General features: G+C 55.3%; 1 protein-coding gene across 1 annotated transcript in view; it reads left to right on the top strand.

Moving 5' to 3' along the window:
- The window catches only part of LOC147095443 (integrin alpha-M-like), a 76888-nt gene that overhangs the window by 41450 nt on the left and 20499 nt on the right, over window positions 1-14939 (top strand). The window contains exons 7-8 of the mRNA XM_085974591.1: window positions 927-1006; window positions 10710-10793. Of these exons, the coding sequence (XP_085830717.1) occupies window positions 927-1006; window positions 10710-10793 (164 nt within the window). The remainder of the gene's footprint in view (window positions 1-926; window positions 1007-10709; window positions 10794-14939) is intronic.

A 14939-nucleotide genomic window follows, 5' to 3' on the forward strand; every position in this document is an offset into this window, starting at 1 on the left:
CCCTCCCCTCTCCCCTCCCCTCTCTCCTCCCCCCTCCCCTCCCCTCTCTCCTCCCCTCTCTCTCCTCCCCCTCTCCACCCCTCTCCCCTCCCCTCTCTCCTCCCCCTCCCCTCCCCTCTCTCCTCCCCTCTCCCCCTCCCCTCTCCCCTCCCGTCTCTCCACCCCTCTCTCCTCCCCCTCCCCCTCCCTCCTCACCCCTCTCCTCCCCTCTCCCCCTCCCTTCTCCCCTCCCTTCTCCCCTCCCCTCTCCCCTCTCCTCCCCTCTCTCTCCTCCCCCTCTCCACCCCTCTCTCCTCCCCTCTCTCCTCCCCTCTCCCCCTCTCCTCTCCCCCTCCCCTCTCCCCCTCCCTTCTCTCCTCCCCTCCCTGCTCCCCCTCCCCTCCCCTCTCTCCTCCCCTCTCTCTCCTCCCCCCTCCACCCCTCTCCCCTCCCCTCTCTCCTCCCCCTCCCCTCCCCTCTCTCCTCCCCTCTCTCTCCACCCCTCTCTCCTCCCCTCTCTCCTCCCCTCTCTCTCCTCCCCCCTCCACCCCTCTCCCCTCCCCTCTCTCCTCCCCCTCCCCTCTCTCCTCCCCTCTCTCTCCACCCCTCTCTCCTCCCCCTCTCCTCCCCTCTTCCCTCCCCTCTCTCCTCCCCCCTCCCCTCCCCTCTCCCCTCCCCTCTCTCTCCTCCCCCCCTACACCCCTCTCTCCTCTCCCCTCCCCTCTCATCTCTCCTCCCCTCTCTCCTCCCCTCTCCCCCTCCCCTCTCCCCCTCCCCTCTCCCTTCTCCCCTCCCCTCTCCCCTCCCTCTCTCCTCCCCTCTCTCCTCCCCTCTCTCTCCTCCCCCTCTCCTCCCCTCTCTCCTCCCCTCTCCCCTCTCATCTCTCCTCCCCTCTCTCCTCCCCCTCTCCTCCCCTCTCTCCTCCCCTCTCCGCTCCCTCGGCCCAGGTGAACTTCAGCACGACCTTTGATGTGGCGGAGGACGTGGAATGGAAACAGAGCGCCGAGATCAGCGTCAATGCCACCAGGTACGTCCCTCAGCTTGAAACCAACACCCGTCCCACAATCCTCAGCCTTGGGCTCAGGGGTAACCACTCCCGCCTGGGAGTCGGGGCGCCCCCGGCTCGGGTCCAGCGCTCCCTGAGATCGTCGCTCCATCACGCGAAGGCCAGTTTGACAGCTAGTGAGGGGGAGACACTCCCGTCTGCCGGTTGCATGTTGTCCCACTGCTGCCCAATATCCTCACTGGATGGATTGTGGGATCCTTCCATGCCGCACAGCACGAACGTCCCACAACCCCCTCCCCCACTCACCACCGCTGCTTATCGAAATGGTTCAGTCCGTGGAGGTGGCGGAGATACGGGAACACTAACCTCGCCAGGCCGGCCGACTCTTCACCAAACTGCGAGTCCCTCCACACAACTGGCCGTTTCGAAAAGGTCAGCCATGGCCCAGTGGGGCTCACTCTCTCTCTCGCCTCTGAGTCAGAAGGTCGTGAGTTCGCGGCCCACTCCAGAGACTCGAGCCCCAATAATCCAGGCCGACACTCCCGGTGCAGTACTGAGGGAGCGCGGCACTGTCGGAGGAGCAGTACTGAGGGAGCGCAGCACTGTCGGAGGGGCAGTACTGAGGGAGTGCAGCACTGTCGGAGGGGCAGTACTGAGGGAGCGCAGCACTGTCGGAGGGGCAGTACTGAGGGAGCGCAGCACTGTCGGAGGGGCAGTACTGAGGGAGCGCAGCACTGTCGGAGGGGCAGTACTGAGGGAGCGCGGCACTGTCGGAGGGGCAGTACTGAGGGAGCGCGGCACTGTCGGAGGGTCAGTACTGAGGGAGCGCTGCACTGTCGGAGGGGCAGTACTGAGGGAGGGCTGCACTGTCGGAGGGGCAGTACTGAGGGAGGGCTGCACTGTCAGAGGGGCAGTACTGAGGGTGCGCCGCGCTGTCACAAGGGCAGTACTGAGGGAGCGCTGCACTGTTGGAGGGGCAGTACTGAGGGAGCGCGGCACTGTCGGAGGGGCAGTACTGAGGGAGGGCTGCACTGTCAGAGGGGCAGTACTGAGGGAGCGTCGCACTGTCGGAGGGTCAGTATTGACGGAGTGACGCACTGTCGGAGGGGCAGTACTGAGGGAGCACCGCACTGTCGGAGGGGCGGTATTGAGGGAGTGCCGAACTGTAGGAGGGGCAGCACTGAGGGAGGGCTGCACTGTTGGAGGGGCAGTACTGAGGGAGTGACGCACTGTCGGAGGGGCAGTACTGAGGGAGCGCTGCACTGTCGGAGGGGCGGTACTGAGGGAGCGCCTAACTGTTGGAGGGGCAGTACTGAGGGAGGGCTGCACTGTTGGAGGGGAATAACTGAGGGGGCGCTGCACTGTCGGAGGGGGCAGTACTGAGGGATAACCGTACTGTCAGAGGCTCAGTACTGAGGGAGCGCTGCACTGTCGGAGGGGCAGTACTTGGGGAGCGCTCCATTTTCGGAGGGGCAGTACTGAGGGAGCGTTGCACTGACTGAGGGCGGCACAGAGGGAGCGCTGCACTGTCGGAGGAGCAGTACTGAAGGAGCGTTGCACTGTCGGAGGGGCAGCACTGAGAGCTGCACGGTTGAAGGGGCAGTACTGAGGATGCGCTGCTCTGTTGGAGGGTCAGTACTGAGGGAGCGCTGCACTGTCAGAGGGGCGGTACTGAGGGAGTGCTGCAGTGTCGGAGGGGCAGTACTGAGGGAGTGCTGCACTGTCGGAGGGGCAGTACTGAGAAGAGAGCTGCACTGTTGGAGGGTCATTACTGAGGGAGTGCTGCACTGTCGGAGGTGTAGTGTATGTACCTTTAAGAGGAACTATGTTTTTGAAGCCCCTGTATACTGTAGTACCAGTAGTGACCACTCGGGTATATAAGCCTGTATAGCGTCTTGTGTAGTTAGTTCACCTCCAGACTTTGTTCAGTAAACACTTGTTAAATCAACTCCTGCATTCCGTGTCTCCATTAACACACGGATCTAACAGTGGTGACGAGTTAGAAACGAACTTACCTGCAATTCGGCAGCACCTCAAGGGGATCGATTCCTCAGACGAAGGTCGAAGCCAGAAGCAAGAAAAAAAAACTTTGGTTTCCCCAGCTAAATGGGCTGGTGGCAGGTAGTGCACTGATCCTTCCTGGGCTGCGGCGGGCTAGAGCTCGATCGGGTGGCTCTGCAACGGGGCCGGGCAGCGAGTCGGGAAGCAGAAGCAAAGAGAGAGAGAGGGTGGAGCACTCTGGGCACGGCCGGCGCTGCAAAGCAGGTCGGCGTACGGACCGAGCAGAGCGAGGGGAAAGTCCCAGAGGGCCCGCTCCACGACGGGAACAGTTCTCCAAGTAACGGAGAAACTATTGAAGAGATATATATTAAAAAAAAATAGAAATACCGCGAGAAGCTGCAGGTCGCAACGGGAACCGCGGAGAACAGCGTTGGCAGCAGCGGCAGCGGCGGGAAAGCGCGGGAGGCGCCATCTTAACTCGGTGGGGAAGAAAGAAAAGCGCGGGAGGCGCCATTTTGATCCATCGGGGACGGAGGAAAAGCGCGGAAAGCGCCATTTTAGATTTTCAAGATGCCGAAGACTGGCAATATTACTGCTTTCGATAGTGATATAGAAGATTGGACCACATATGTGGAAAGAGTGGAGGAATATTGCAAGGCGAATGAAGTAGCGGATGATAAAAAGGCATCAGTACTTCTAAATCTGATGGGCGCAAGGACATACGGGCTGTTACGAAACTTGATCACACCAGCCAAACCGATGGACAAGAATTTTAAGGGGATTGTTGATACCTTACAGGAGCACTTAAACCCAACACCACTGCTGATAGCGGAACGATTCAAATTCTTCAGCAGGTATCAGCACAAGAATGAAAGTAACGCTGATTACCTCACCGAATTACGAAAGCTGTCAAAGCACTGCCAATTCGGGGCAGGACTGGCAGATTCTTTACGAGACAAATTCGTCTGCAGTCTCCTAAGCGAAGGAACACAGAAAAGATTACTTTCTGAGAAAGATTTGACACTGGACAAGGCTTTCAGTGTGGCTGTATCATACGAAGCAGAAGCAAGAGGAGCTGCAGAGATACAGCAAAAGCCACAGGACTTCGGCACCCATGAAATGACACGGGGTTTCAAGAGATGTTATCGCTGCGGCAGATCCACCCATGACCAGAAGGACTGCTGGTTCAAGGACAAAGCATGCAGGCAATGCGGAAAGATGGGACACATTGCACGTGTATGCAGATCTGGAAAAAAATCCGCTGACAGTAAAAAGTTCAATAAGGAAAAGTACAGAAAGGTACAAATGATGATGGACAGTAGCTCCGAAGACCAGAAGAGCAATAGCGACTCCGGAAACAAGAGACTAAGCTGTCTCAAATTACATAATGTAATTGCCAAAGAAGATTACCAGACCATTTGGGTTACCCTCACGATAGCGGGGTCCCCAGTCAAAATGGAGCTAGATACAGGATCAGCTCTGACCATCGTGAGCCGACGGGATTACGAGCGGCTATTTCCGCATATACCTTTGAAAGACACGTCCATTATCTTGAAGACATATACGGGGCAGAAAGTATACCCCAGAGGGAAAATAAGTGTGCCTGTTGTATACAACGGCAAGGAAATACAGAAGTTGTATTTATACGTTCTGCAAGATGGTGGTCCACCGTTGTTGGGATGTGAATGGATCAGAAAGATACATTTAGACTGGCACTCCATTGAGGCACTGACGGTGACCAGTAAAAAAAAAGAATGATGATGACGTCATACCTGGACGATTAAAAGAAATCTTGGCTAATGCCAAAGAAGTGTTTCAACAGGTACTAGGAACCCTGAAAGGCGCCACCACCTCAATAAAAGTGGAAGATGCGGCAATTCCCAAGTTTTTTAAGGCAAGGCCGGTGCCATACGCAATTCGTCCAGCCGTCGAGGCAGAGCTGGAGAATTTGGAAAAGGCAGGCGTGTTATCCAAGGTAGATTGGAGCGAGTGGGCAACACCCATCGTCCCGGTCATGAAGAAAACGTTGAATAATGATAAATCTGAAGAACAGAGAAAAATTCGCATCTGTGGGGACTTCAAGGTGACTGTAAACCCAGTTCTTCACAAGGTACAGTATCCTCTTCCGAGGATAGAAGATATTTTTGCCTCACTATCCGGAGGGAAACGCTTCACCAAAATTGACTTAGCACAGGCATATCTACAGATGGAGGTTGAGGAGGCCTCTAAAAAGTATCTCACGATAAACACACACAAAGGCCTGTACCAGTACAATCGACTGGTTTTCAGAGTGGCATCAGCTCCAGCTATCTGGCAAAGAGCTATGGAGCAAGTCCTGCAAGGGATTCCGGGGGCTCAATGCTACCTAGACAACATCCTTGTGACAGGAGAAAACGACAACGAGCACCTTGCCAATTTAGAGCAGGTGCTCACGAGGCTGAGAGAACGGGGCCTACGAGCAAATCGCCCCAAGTGCGAATTTTTCCAGAAACAAATATCATGTTGTGGCCATGTCATTAACGAAGAAGGGTTGCATAAGTCACCTGAAAAAAATTGAAGCATTCGTAAAGGCCCCAGCGCCTGAAAATGTCTCACAATTAAGGTCGTTCCTGGGATTAATAAATTACTATCATAAATTATTACCGAACTTGTCGACGGTTCTGCACCCTCTTAACGCACTGCTACAAATGGGAGTAGTTTGGAAATGGAGCGAAGACTGTAAACGTGCCTTCCATAAATGCAAAGGCTTGATCACGTCCAGGGAAGTGTTGGCTCATTACAACCCATCACTGCCAATCAGACTGGCGTGCGATGCATCCCCTTACGGCGTGGGAGCGGTATTATCGCATAGATTCCCTGATGGCTCGGAGCGGCCGATAGCTTTTGCATCACGCTCATTGAACTCAGCTGAGCATAACTATGCCCAGATCGACAGGGAGGCACTCAGCCTGGTGTGGGGGGTGAAGAAATTCAACCATTACCTACATGGACAAAAATTTACCTTGTTGACTGACCATCAACCCCTCGTCTCCATATTCAACCCTAAAAAGGGCGTTCCCATTATGACAGCGCAAAGGCTACAGAGGTGGTCCCTTTTCCTAGGGCCACACCAATATGACATAGAATACAAAGGAGCAAAACAGCATGGGAATGCTGACGGGTTATCGCGCCTACCGTTGCCAACGGTAGAAGAGGCGCCTACAGTGGACCCAGTGGAGATGTTCCACTCGACCATAATGGAATGTCTACCGGTGACAAATTCTACCATTGAAAAGGAAACGAGAAATGACCCGACTCTCTCATGAGTCTACGATTTAACGGTAAAGGGATGGCCAGCACATGGCGAACCACTGTTGCCAGCATTCTCGCAAAGAAGAGAACAGCTGTCAGTGTGCCGAGGAACCTTGATGTGTGGATCCAGAGTGGTGATTCCACCCAAACTCAAGGATAAAGTGCTAAAGGAGCTTCACGAGGGGCATCTGGGTGGAGTGAAAATGAAGAACTTAGCCAGAGCGTTTGTGTGGTGGCCAGGTATCGATGGAGACATCGAAGAAATGACCAAGAGCTGCCTAGGATGCCAGAAGGTCCAAAACGCCCCACCACAAGCCCCTCTACATCCATGGGAGTGGCCCTCATCTCCATGGCAAAGGGTACATATCGACTTTGCTGGTCCATTTATGGACTCAATGTTCTTAATCGCGGTGGATGCACACTCCAAGTGGCCGGAGGTAATAAAGATGTCCTCCACTACCACGGAAAAAACCATCACAGTATTAAGCACCATATTCGCCAGGAATGGGCTGCCTGAACAGATCTGTTCTGATAATGGACCGCAATTTGTATCCGAAGAATTCAGGAAGTTCTTAAAAAACAATGGGGTTAAGCACTACACATCTGCCCCATACCATCCCGCCACCAATGGATTGGCTGAAAGGTTTGTCCAGACCTTCAAGAAGGCCATAAAGGCCATGGGTAATGAAGACATAAATCTACAACATAAGGTAGATAACTTCTTGTTTGCATACAGGAATGCAACACATGTGGTTACAAACCAAACCCCCGCCATGATGTTTTTCAATAGAAGACTAAGATGCCGGCTGGATTTGGTCAAGCCAAACGTCAGAAGGGACGTAGAGAACCGGCAATTTCAAAGCATGAATGAAAGGCCAACTAGAACCTTCCAGATAGGTCAACCAGTTTTGGCATGGGTCTACCGCACCGAGAAATGGCAGCCTGGAACTATTTGCACACGACTAGGACCGCTGATGTATACCGTGGACATTGGAGAAAGCATAATAAGGCGCCATGCTGACCAAATCATAGAGTCATCCGAAAAAGGACAACCTACACCACAACTCTATACGCCTAGTGATGAAGCAGAGATACCCATAGTATCTACCTCCGATCCGGTGATACTGGAACCAGATGAACCCGACATTGGCATTGAAACTGAATCGACCTTGCCAAAAGAACCTACTACACCACCGAAACCTACTACAACAACGAGGCGTTATCCGGACCGAGTCAGGAAGCCTCCAGAGAGACTGAATTTGTAATTGATTAACTTCAGCAAATGTGTAGATTATTGTTCTTGTAAAAATGTTATTTAATGATTACTTAAAATGTTATGTACTATTTATCTAAAAGGGGAGGAATTGTAGTGTATGTACCTTTAAGAGGAACTATGTTTTTGAAGCCCCTGTATACTGTAGTACCAGTAGTGACCACTCGGGTATATAAGCCTGTGTAGCGTCTTGTGTAGTTAGTTCACCTCCAGACTTTGTTCAGGAAACACTTGTTAAATCAACTCCTGCATTCCGTGTCTCCATTAACACACAGATCTAACAGGAGGGGCGGTACTGAGGGAGTGCCGCACTGTCAGAGTGTCAGTACTGATGGAGTGCCGCACTGTCGGAGAGGCAGTTCTGAGGGAGGGCCGCACTGTCGGAGGTGCAGTACTGAGTGAGCGCCACACTGTCGGAGGGGGAGTACTGAGGGAACGCCGCGCTGTCGGAGTGGCAGTACTGAGGGAGGCCACACTGTGGGCGGGTCAGTAGTGAGGGAGCACCGCACTGTCGGAGGGGCAATACTGAGGGAACGCGGCACAGTGGGAGGGGCAGTACTGAGGGAGCGCTGCACTGTCAGAGGGACAGTTCTGAGGGAATGCCGCACTGTCTGAGGGACGGTACTGAGGGAGTGCTGCACCATCGGAGGTTCAGTACTGAGGGAGCGCTGCACTGTCGGAGGGGCAGTACTGAGGGAGCACTGCACTGTCGGAGGGACCATACTGAGGGCGCGCTGCACTGTCGGAGGTGCAGCACTGAGTGAGCGCTGCACTGTGGGAGGTGCAGTACTGAGGGAGTGACAGCACTGTCGGAGGAGCACTACTGAGGGAGCGCCGCACTGTCGGAGGGGCAATATTGAGGGTGCGCCGCACTGTCAGAGGTGCAGTACCGAGTGAGCGCCGGACTGTGGGAGGGGCAGTACTGAGGGAGTGACAGCACTGTCAGAGCAGAAGTACTGAGGGAGTGCCGCACTGTCGGAGGGGCAGTGCTGAGGGAGCGCTGCACTGTCGGAGGGACAGTACTGAGGGAATGCCGCACTGTCTGAGGGACTGTACTGAGGGAGTGCCGCACCGTCGGAGGGGCAGTACTGAGGGAGCGCTGCGCTGTCGGAGGGGCAGTACTGAGGGAGCGCTTAACTGTCGGAGAGGCAGTACTGACGGTGCACTGCACTGTCGGAGGGGCAGTACTGAAGCAGTGCCAGCACTGGCGGAGGAGCACTACTGAGGGAGCTCCGCACTGTCGGAGGGGCAAAACTGAGGGTGCGCCGCACTGTCAGAGCTGCAGTCCTGAGTGAGCGCCGCACTGTCAGAGTGGCAGTACTGAGGGAGTGCCCGGACTGTCTGGGGAGCAGTACTGAGGGAGCGCCGCACTGTCGGAGGGGCAGTACTGAGGGAGTACCAGCACTGTCGGAGGGGTAGTACTGAGGGAGTGCCGCACTGTCAGTGGGGCAATACCGAGGGAGTGCCGCACTGTCGGAGGGGCAGTACTGAGGGAGTGCCACACTGTCGGAGGAGCAGTACTGAGGGAGCGCTGCACTATCGGAGGGGCAGTACTGACAAAGCGCTTAACTGTCGGAGGGGCAGTACTGAAGGAGTGCCAGCACTATCGGTGGGGCAGTACTGAGGGAGCGCTGCACTGTTGGAGGGGCAACACTGTGGGATCACTGCACTGTCGGAGCGACAGTACTGAGGGAGCGCTGCACTGTCGGATGGACTGTACTGAGGGAGCGCCGCACTGTCGGAGGGGCAATACTGAGGGAGTGCCGCACTGTCGGAGGGAGAGTACTGATTAAATGCCGTACTGTCTGAGGGACAGGACTGAGGGAATGCCACACTGTAGGAGGGACAATACTGAGGGAGCAGTGCAATGTCGGAGGGTCAGTACTGAGGAAGCGCTGCACTGTCAGAGAGGCAGTACTGAGGGAGAGCTGCACTGTCGGAGGGGCAGTCCTGAGGGAGGGCCGCACTGTCGGAGGGGCAGTACTTGGGAGTGCCGCACTGTCGGAGGGGCAGTACTGAGGGAGCGCCACACTGTCGGAGGGGCAGTACTGAGGGACGCCGCACTGTCGGAGGGGCAGTACTGAGAGAGCGCCACTCTGTCGGAGGGGCAGTACTGAGGGAGCGCCACACTGTCGGAGGGGCAGTACTGAGGGAGCGCCGCACTGTCGGAGGTGCCGTCCTGAGGGAGTGCTGCACTGTCGGAGGGGCAGTCCTGAGGGAGTGCTGCACTGTCGGAGGGGCAGTACCAAGGGAGCGCTGCACTGTCGGAGGGGCAGTCCTGAGGGAGCGCTGCACTGTCGGAGGGGCAGTACTGAGGGAGCGCCGCACTGTCGGAGGGGCAGTACTGAGGGAGTGCTGCACTGTCGGAGGGGCAGTACTGAGGGAGCGCCGCACTGTCGGAGGGTCAGTCCTGAGGGAGTGCTGCACTGTCGGAGGGAGCAGTACTGAGGGAGCGCTGCACTGGGAGGGGTAGTACTGAGGGAGCGCCGCACTGTCGGAGGGGCAGTACTGAGGGAGCGCCGCACAGTCGGAGGGGCAGTACTGAGGGAGCGCTGCACTGTCGGAGGGGCAGTCCTGAGGGAGTGCTGCACTGTCGGAGGGGCAGTCCTGAGGGAGTGCTGCACTGTCGGAGGAACAGTACTGAGGGAGTGCTGCACTGTCGGAGGGGCAGTACTGAGGGAGTGCTGCACTGTCGGAGGGGCATTACTGAGGGAGCGCCGCACTGTCGGAGGGGCAGTACTGAGGGAGCACCGCACTGTCGGAGGGGCAGTACTGAGGGTGCACCGCACTGTCGGAGGGGCAGTACTGAGGGAGCACCGCACTGTCGGAGGGGCAGTACTGTTAAAGATCTCACAGCCATTATTGGAAGTAGGGAAGGAAAATTTTCCCCAGTGTCCTGGGCACAGATAACATCACTAAAAACAGATGATCTGGTCATATCACATTGCTGTTTATGGGAGCTTGCTGTGCGCAAATTGGTTGCCGCGTTTCCCACACTACAACAGTGACTACACTTCAAAAAGCACTTCATTTATTGTAAAGCGCTTTGGGGCGTCCTGAGGAGTTGAAAGGCGCTATAGAAATGCAACGCTTCTTGTTTACGTTTTAAGAATTTGATATTTGGGGGACTGATTCTGTCTGAAATCTTCTCCCTTTCAGTGACAATGAGCAGCGAAACATTAAAGACAGTTTTGTTTCGAAAACCGTTGGAGTGAAATACGAGGTGAACGTGATTATCAAAGGGTGAGAATTCTTCCCGATCGCAAGTCTTTCTTAACCGCTCTCAGAAAGCAGCCAAATTCATTTTAACATGCACATCCCAGAGTGGGATAGGACAGTGTATCTAATGCATGGTGACACCCGGCCCCAGAGGGGGAAAGGACAGTGTATCTAACGCACTGTGACACCCGGTCCCAGAGTGGGATAGGACAGTGTATCTAACGCACTGTGACACACAGTCCCAGAGGGGAAAAGGACAGTGTATCTGACACACTGTGACACCCGGTCCCAGAAGGGGAAAGGAGAGTGTATCTAACGCACTGTGACACCCGGTCCTAGAGAGGGAAAGGACAGTGTATCTAATGCAATGTGACACCCAGCCCCAGAGAGGGAAAGGACAGTGTATCTAACGCACTGTGACACCCGGCCCCAAGAGGGGGAAAGGACAGTGCATCTAATGCACTGTGACACCTGGTCCCGGAGGGGGAAAGGACAGTGTATCTAACACACTGTGTCACCTGGTCCCAGAGGGGGAAAGGACAGTGTATCTAACATACTGTGACACCCGGTCCCAGAGGGGGAAAGGACAGTGTATCTAACATACTGTGACACCCGGTCCCAGAGGGGGAAAGGACAGTGTATCTAACATACTGTGACACCCGGTCCCAGAGGGGGAAAGGACAGTGTATCTAACGCACTGTGACACCCGGTCCCAGAGGGGGAAAGGACAGTGTATCTAACATACTGTGACACCCGGTCCCAGAGGGGGAAAGGACAGTGTATCTAACATACTGTGACATCCGGTCCCAGAGGGGGAAAGGACAGTGTATCTAATGCACCGTGACACCCAGTCCCAGATGGTGTATGGACAGTGTATCTAACGCACTGTGACACCAGGTCCCAGAGGGGGAAAGGACAGTGTATCTAACGCACTGTGACACCTGGTCCCAGAGGGGGAAAGGACAGTGTATCTAACACACTGTGACACCCGGTCCCAGAGGGGGAAAGGACAGTGTATCTAACACACTGTGACACCCGGTCCTAGAGGGGGGAAAGACAGTGTATTTAACACACTGTGACACCCGGTCCCAGAGGGGGAAAGGACAGTGTATCTAACACACTGTGACACCCGCTGCCAGTGGGGGAAAGGACAGTGTATCTAACACACTGTGACACCCGGTCCCAGAGGGGGAAAGAACAGTGTATCTAACGCACTGTGACACCCAGTCCCAGAGGGGGAAAGGACAGTGTATCTAATGCACTGTGACACCTGGTCCCAGAGGGGAAAGGACAGTGTATCTAACGCACTGTGACACCCGGTCCCAGAGGGGGAAAGGACATTGTATCTAGCGCACTGTGACACCCGGTCCCAGAGGGGGAATGGACAGTGTATCTAACGCACTATGACACCCGGTCCCAGAGAGGAAAGGACAGTGTATCTAACACACTGTGACACTCTGTCCCAGAGGGGGAAAGGTCAGTCTATCTAACACACTGTGACACCCGGTCCCAGAGGGGGAAAGGATAGTTTATCCAACGCACTGTGACTCCCTGTCCCAGAGAGGGACAGGTCAGTGTATCTAATGCCCTGTGACACCCGGTCCCAGAGGGAGAAAGGGCAGTGTATCTAAAGCACTGTGACACCCGGTCCCAGAGGGGGAAAGGACAGTATCTAACGCACTGTGACACCCGGTCCCAGAGGGGGAAAGGACAGTGTATCTAACGCACTGTGACAACCGGTCCCAGAGAGGGAAAGGACAGTGTATCTAACGTACTGTGACACCCGGTCCCAGAGAGGGAAAGGACAGTGTATCTAACGCATTGTGACACCCGGTCCCAGAGGGGGAAAGGACAGTGTATCTAACACACTGTGACACCCGGTCCCAGAGGGGGAAAGGACAATGTATCTAACGCACTGTGACACCTGGTCCCAGAGGGGAAAGGACAGTGTATATAACGCACTGTGACTCCCTGTCCCAGAGAGGGACAGGACAGTGTATCTATCGCCCTGTGACACACGGTCCCAGAGAGGGAAAGGACAGTGTATCTAACGCACTGTGACACCCGGTCCCAGAGGGGGAAAGGACAGTGTATCTAACACACTGTGACACCCGGTCCCAGAGGGAGAAAGGACAGCGTATCTAACGCACTGTGACACCCGGTCCCAGAGGGGGAAAGGACAGTGTATCTAATGCACTGTGACACCTGGTCCCAGAGGGGAAAGGACAGTGTATATAACGCACTGTGACACCCGGTCCTAGAGGGGGGAAAGACAGTGTATCTAACGCACTGTGACACCCGGTCCCAGAGGGGGAAAGGGCAGTGTATCTAACACACTGTGACACCCGCTCCCAGTGGGGGAAAGGACAGTGTATCTAACGCACTGTGACACCCGGTCCCAGAGGGGGAAAGAACAGTGTATCTAATGCACTGTGACACCTGGTCCCAGAGGGGAAAGGACAGTGTATCTAACGCACTGTGACACCCGGTCCCAGAGGGGGAAAGGACATTGTATCTAGCGCACTGTGACACCCGGTCCCAGAGGGGGAATGGACAGTGTATCTAACGCACTATGACACCCGGTCCCAGAGAGGAAAGGACAGTGTATCTAACACACTGTGACACTCGGTCCCAGAGGGGGGAAGGTCAGTCTATCTAACACACTGTGACACCCGGTCCCAGAGGGGGAAAGGACAGTTTATCCAACGCACTGTGAAACCCGGTCCCAGAGGGGGAAAGGACAGTGTATCTAACAGTCTGTGACACCATGTCCCACAGGGGGAAAGGACAGTGTATCTAAGGCACTGTGACACCCGGTCCCAGAGGGGGAAAGGACAGTGTATCTAACGCACTGTGACACGCCGGGCCCAGAGGGGGAAAGGACAGTGTATCTAACAGTCTGTGACACCATGTCCCAGAGGGGGAAAGGACAGTGTATCTAAGGCACTGTGACACCCGGTCCCAGAGAGGGAAAGGACAGTGTATCTAACACACTGTGACACCCGCTGCCAGAGGGGGAAAGGACAGAGTATCTAACGCACTGTGACACTCGGTCCCAGAGGGGGAAAGGATCGTGTATCTAACACACTGTGACACCCGGGCCCAGAGGGGGAAAGGACAGTGTATCTAACACACTGTGACACCCGGTCCCAGAGAGGGAAAGGACAGTGTATCTATCGCCCTGTGACACCCGGTCCCAGAGGGGGAAAGGATAGTTTATCTAACGCACTGTGACTCCCTGTCCCAGAGAGGGACAGGACAGTGTATCTATCGCCCTGTGACACACGGTCCCAGAGGGGGAAAAGGCAGTGTATCTAAAGCACTGTGACACCCGGTCCCAGAGGGAGAAAGGACAGCGTATCGAACGCACTGTGACACCCGGTCCCAGAGGGGGAAAGGACAGTGTATCTAATGCACTGTGACACCCGGTCCCAGAGGGGGAAAGGACAGTGTATCTAATGCACTGTGACGCCCGGTCCCAGAGGGGGAAAGGACAGTGTATCTAACGCACTGTGGCACCAGTTCCCAGAGGGGGAAAGGACAGTGTATCTAACAGACTGTGACACCCGGTCCCAGAGGGGGAAAGGACAGTGTATCTAACGCACTGTGACACCCGGTCCCAGAGGGGGAAAGGACAGTGTATCTAACACACACTGACACCCGCTCCCAGTGGGGGTAAGGACAGTGTATCTAACGCACTGTGACACCCGGTCCTAGACGGGGGAAAGACAGTGTATCTAACGCACTGTGACACCCGGTCCCAGAGGGGGAAAGGGCAGTGTATCTAACGCACTGTGACACCCGCTCCCAGTGGGGGAAAGGACAGTGTATCTAACGCACTGTAACACACGGTCCCAGAGGGGAAAGGACAGTGTATCTAACGCACTGTGACACCCGGTCCCAGTGGGGGAAAGGACAGTGTATCTAACGCACTGTGACACCCGGTCCCAGAGGGGAAAGGGCAGTGTATCTAACACACTGTGACACCCGGACCCAGAGGGGGAAAGGACAGTGTATCTAACGCACTGTGACACCCGGTCCCAGAGGGGTAAAGGACAGTGTATCTAACAGTCTGTGACACCATGTCCCAGAGGGGGAAAGGACAGTGTATCTAAGGCACTGTGACACCCGGTCCCAGAGGGGGAAAGGACAGTGTATCGAACGCACTGT

Source organism: Somniosus microcephalus, unplaced genomic scaffold, assembly GCF_052327205.1.
Source record: "Somniosus microcephalus isolate GS21.2 unplaced genomic scaffold, FLI_Smic_1.0 unresolved_chr1, whole genome shotgun sequence".
Taxonomy (NCBI): domain Eukaryota; kingdom Metazoa; phylum Chordata; class Chondrichthyes; order Squaliformes; family Somniosidae; genus Somniosus; species Somniosus microcephalus.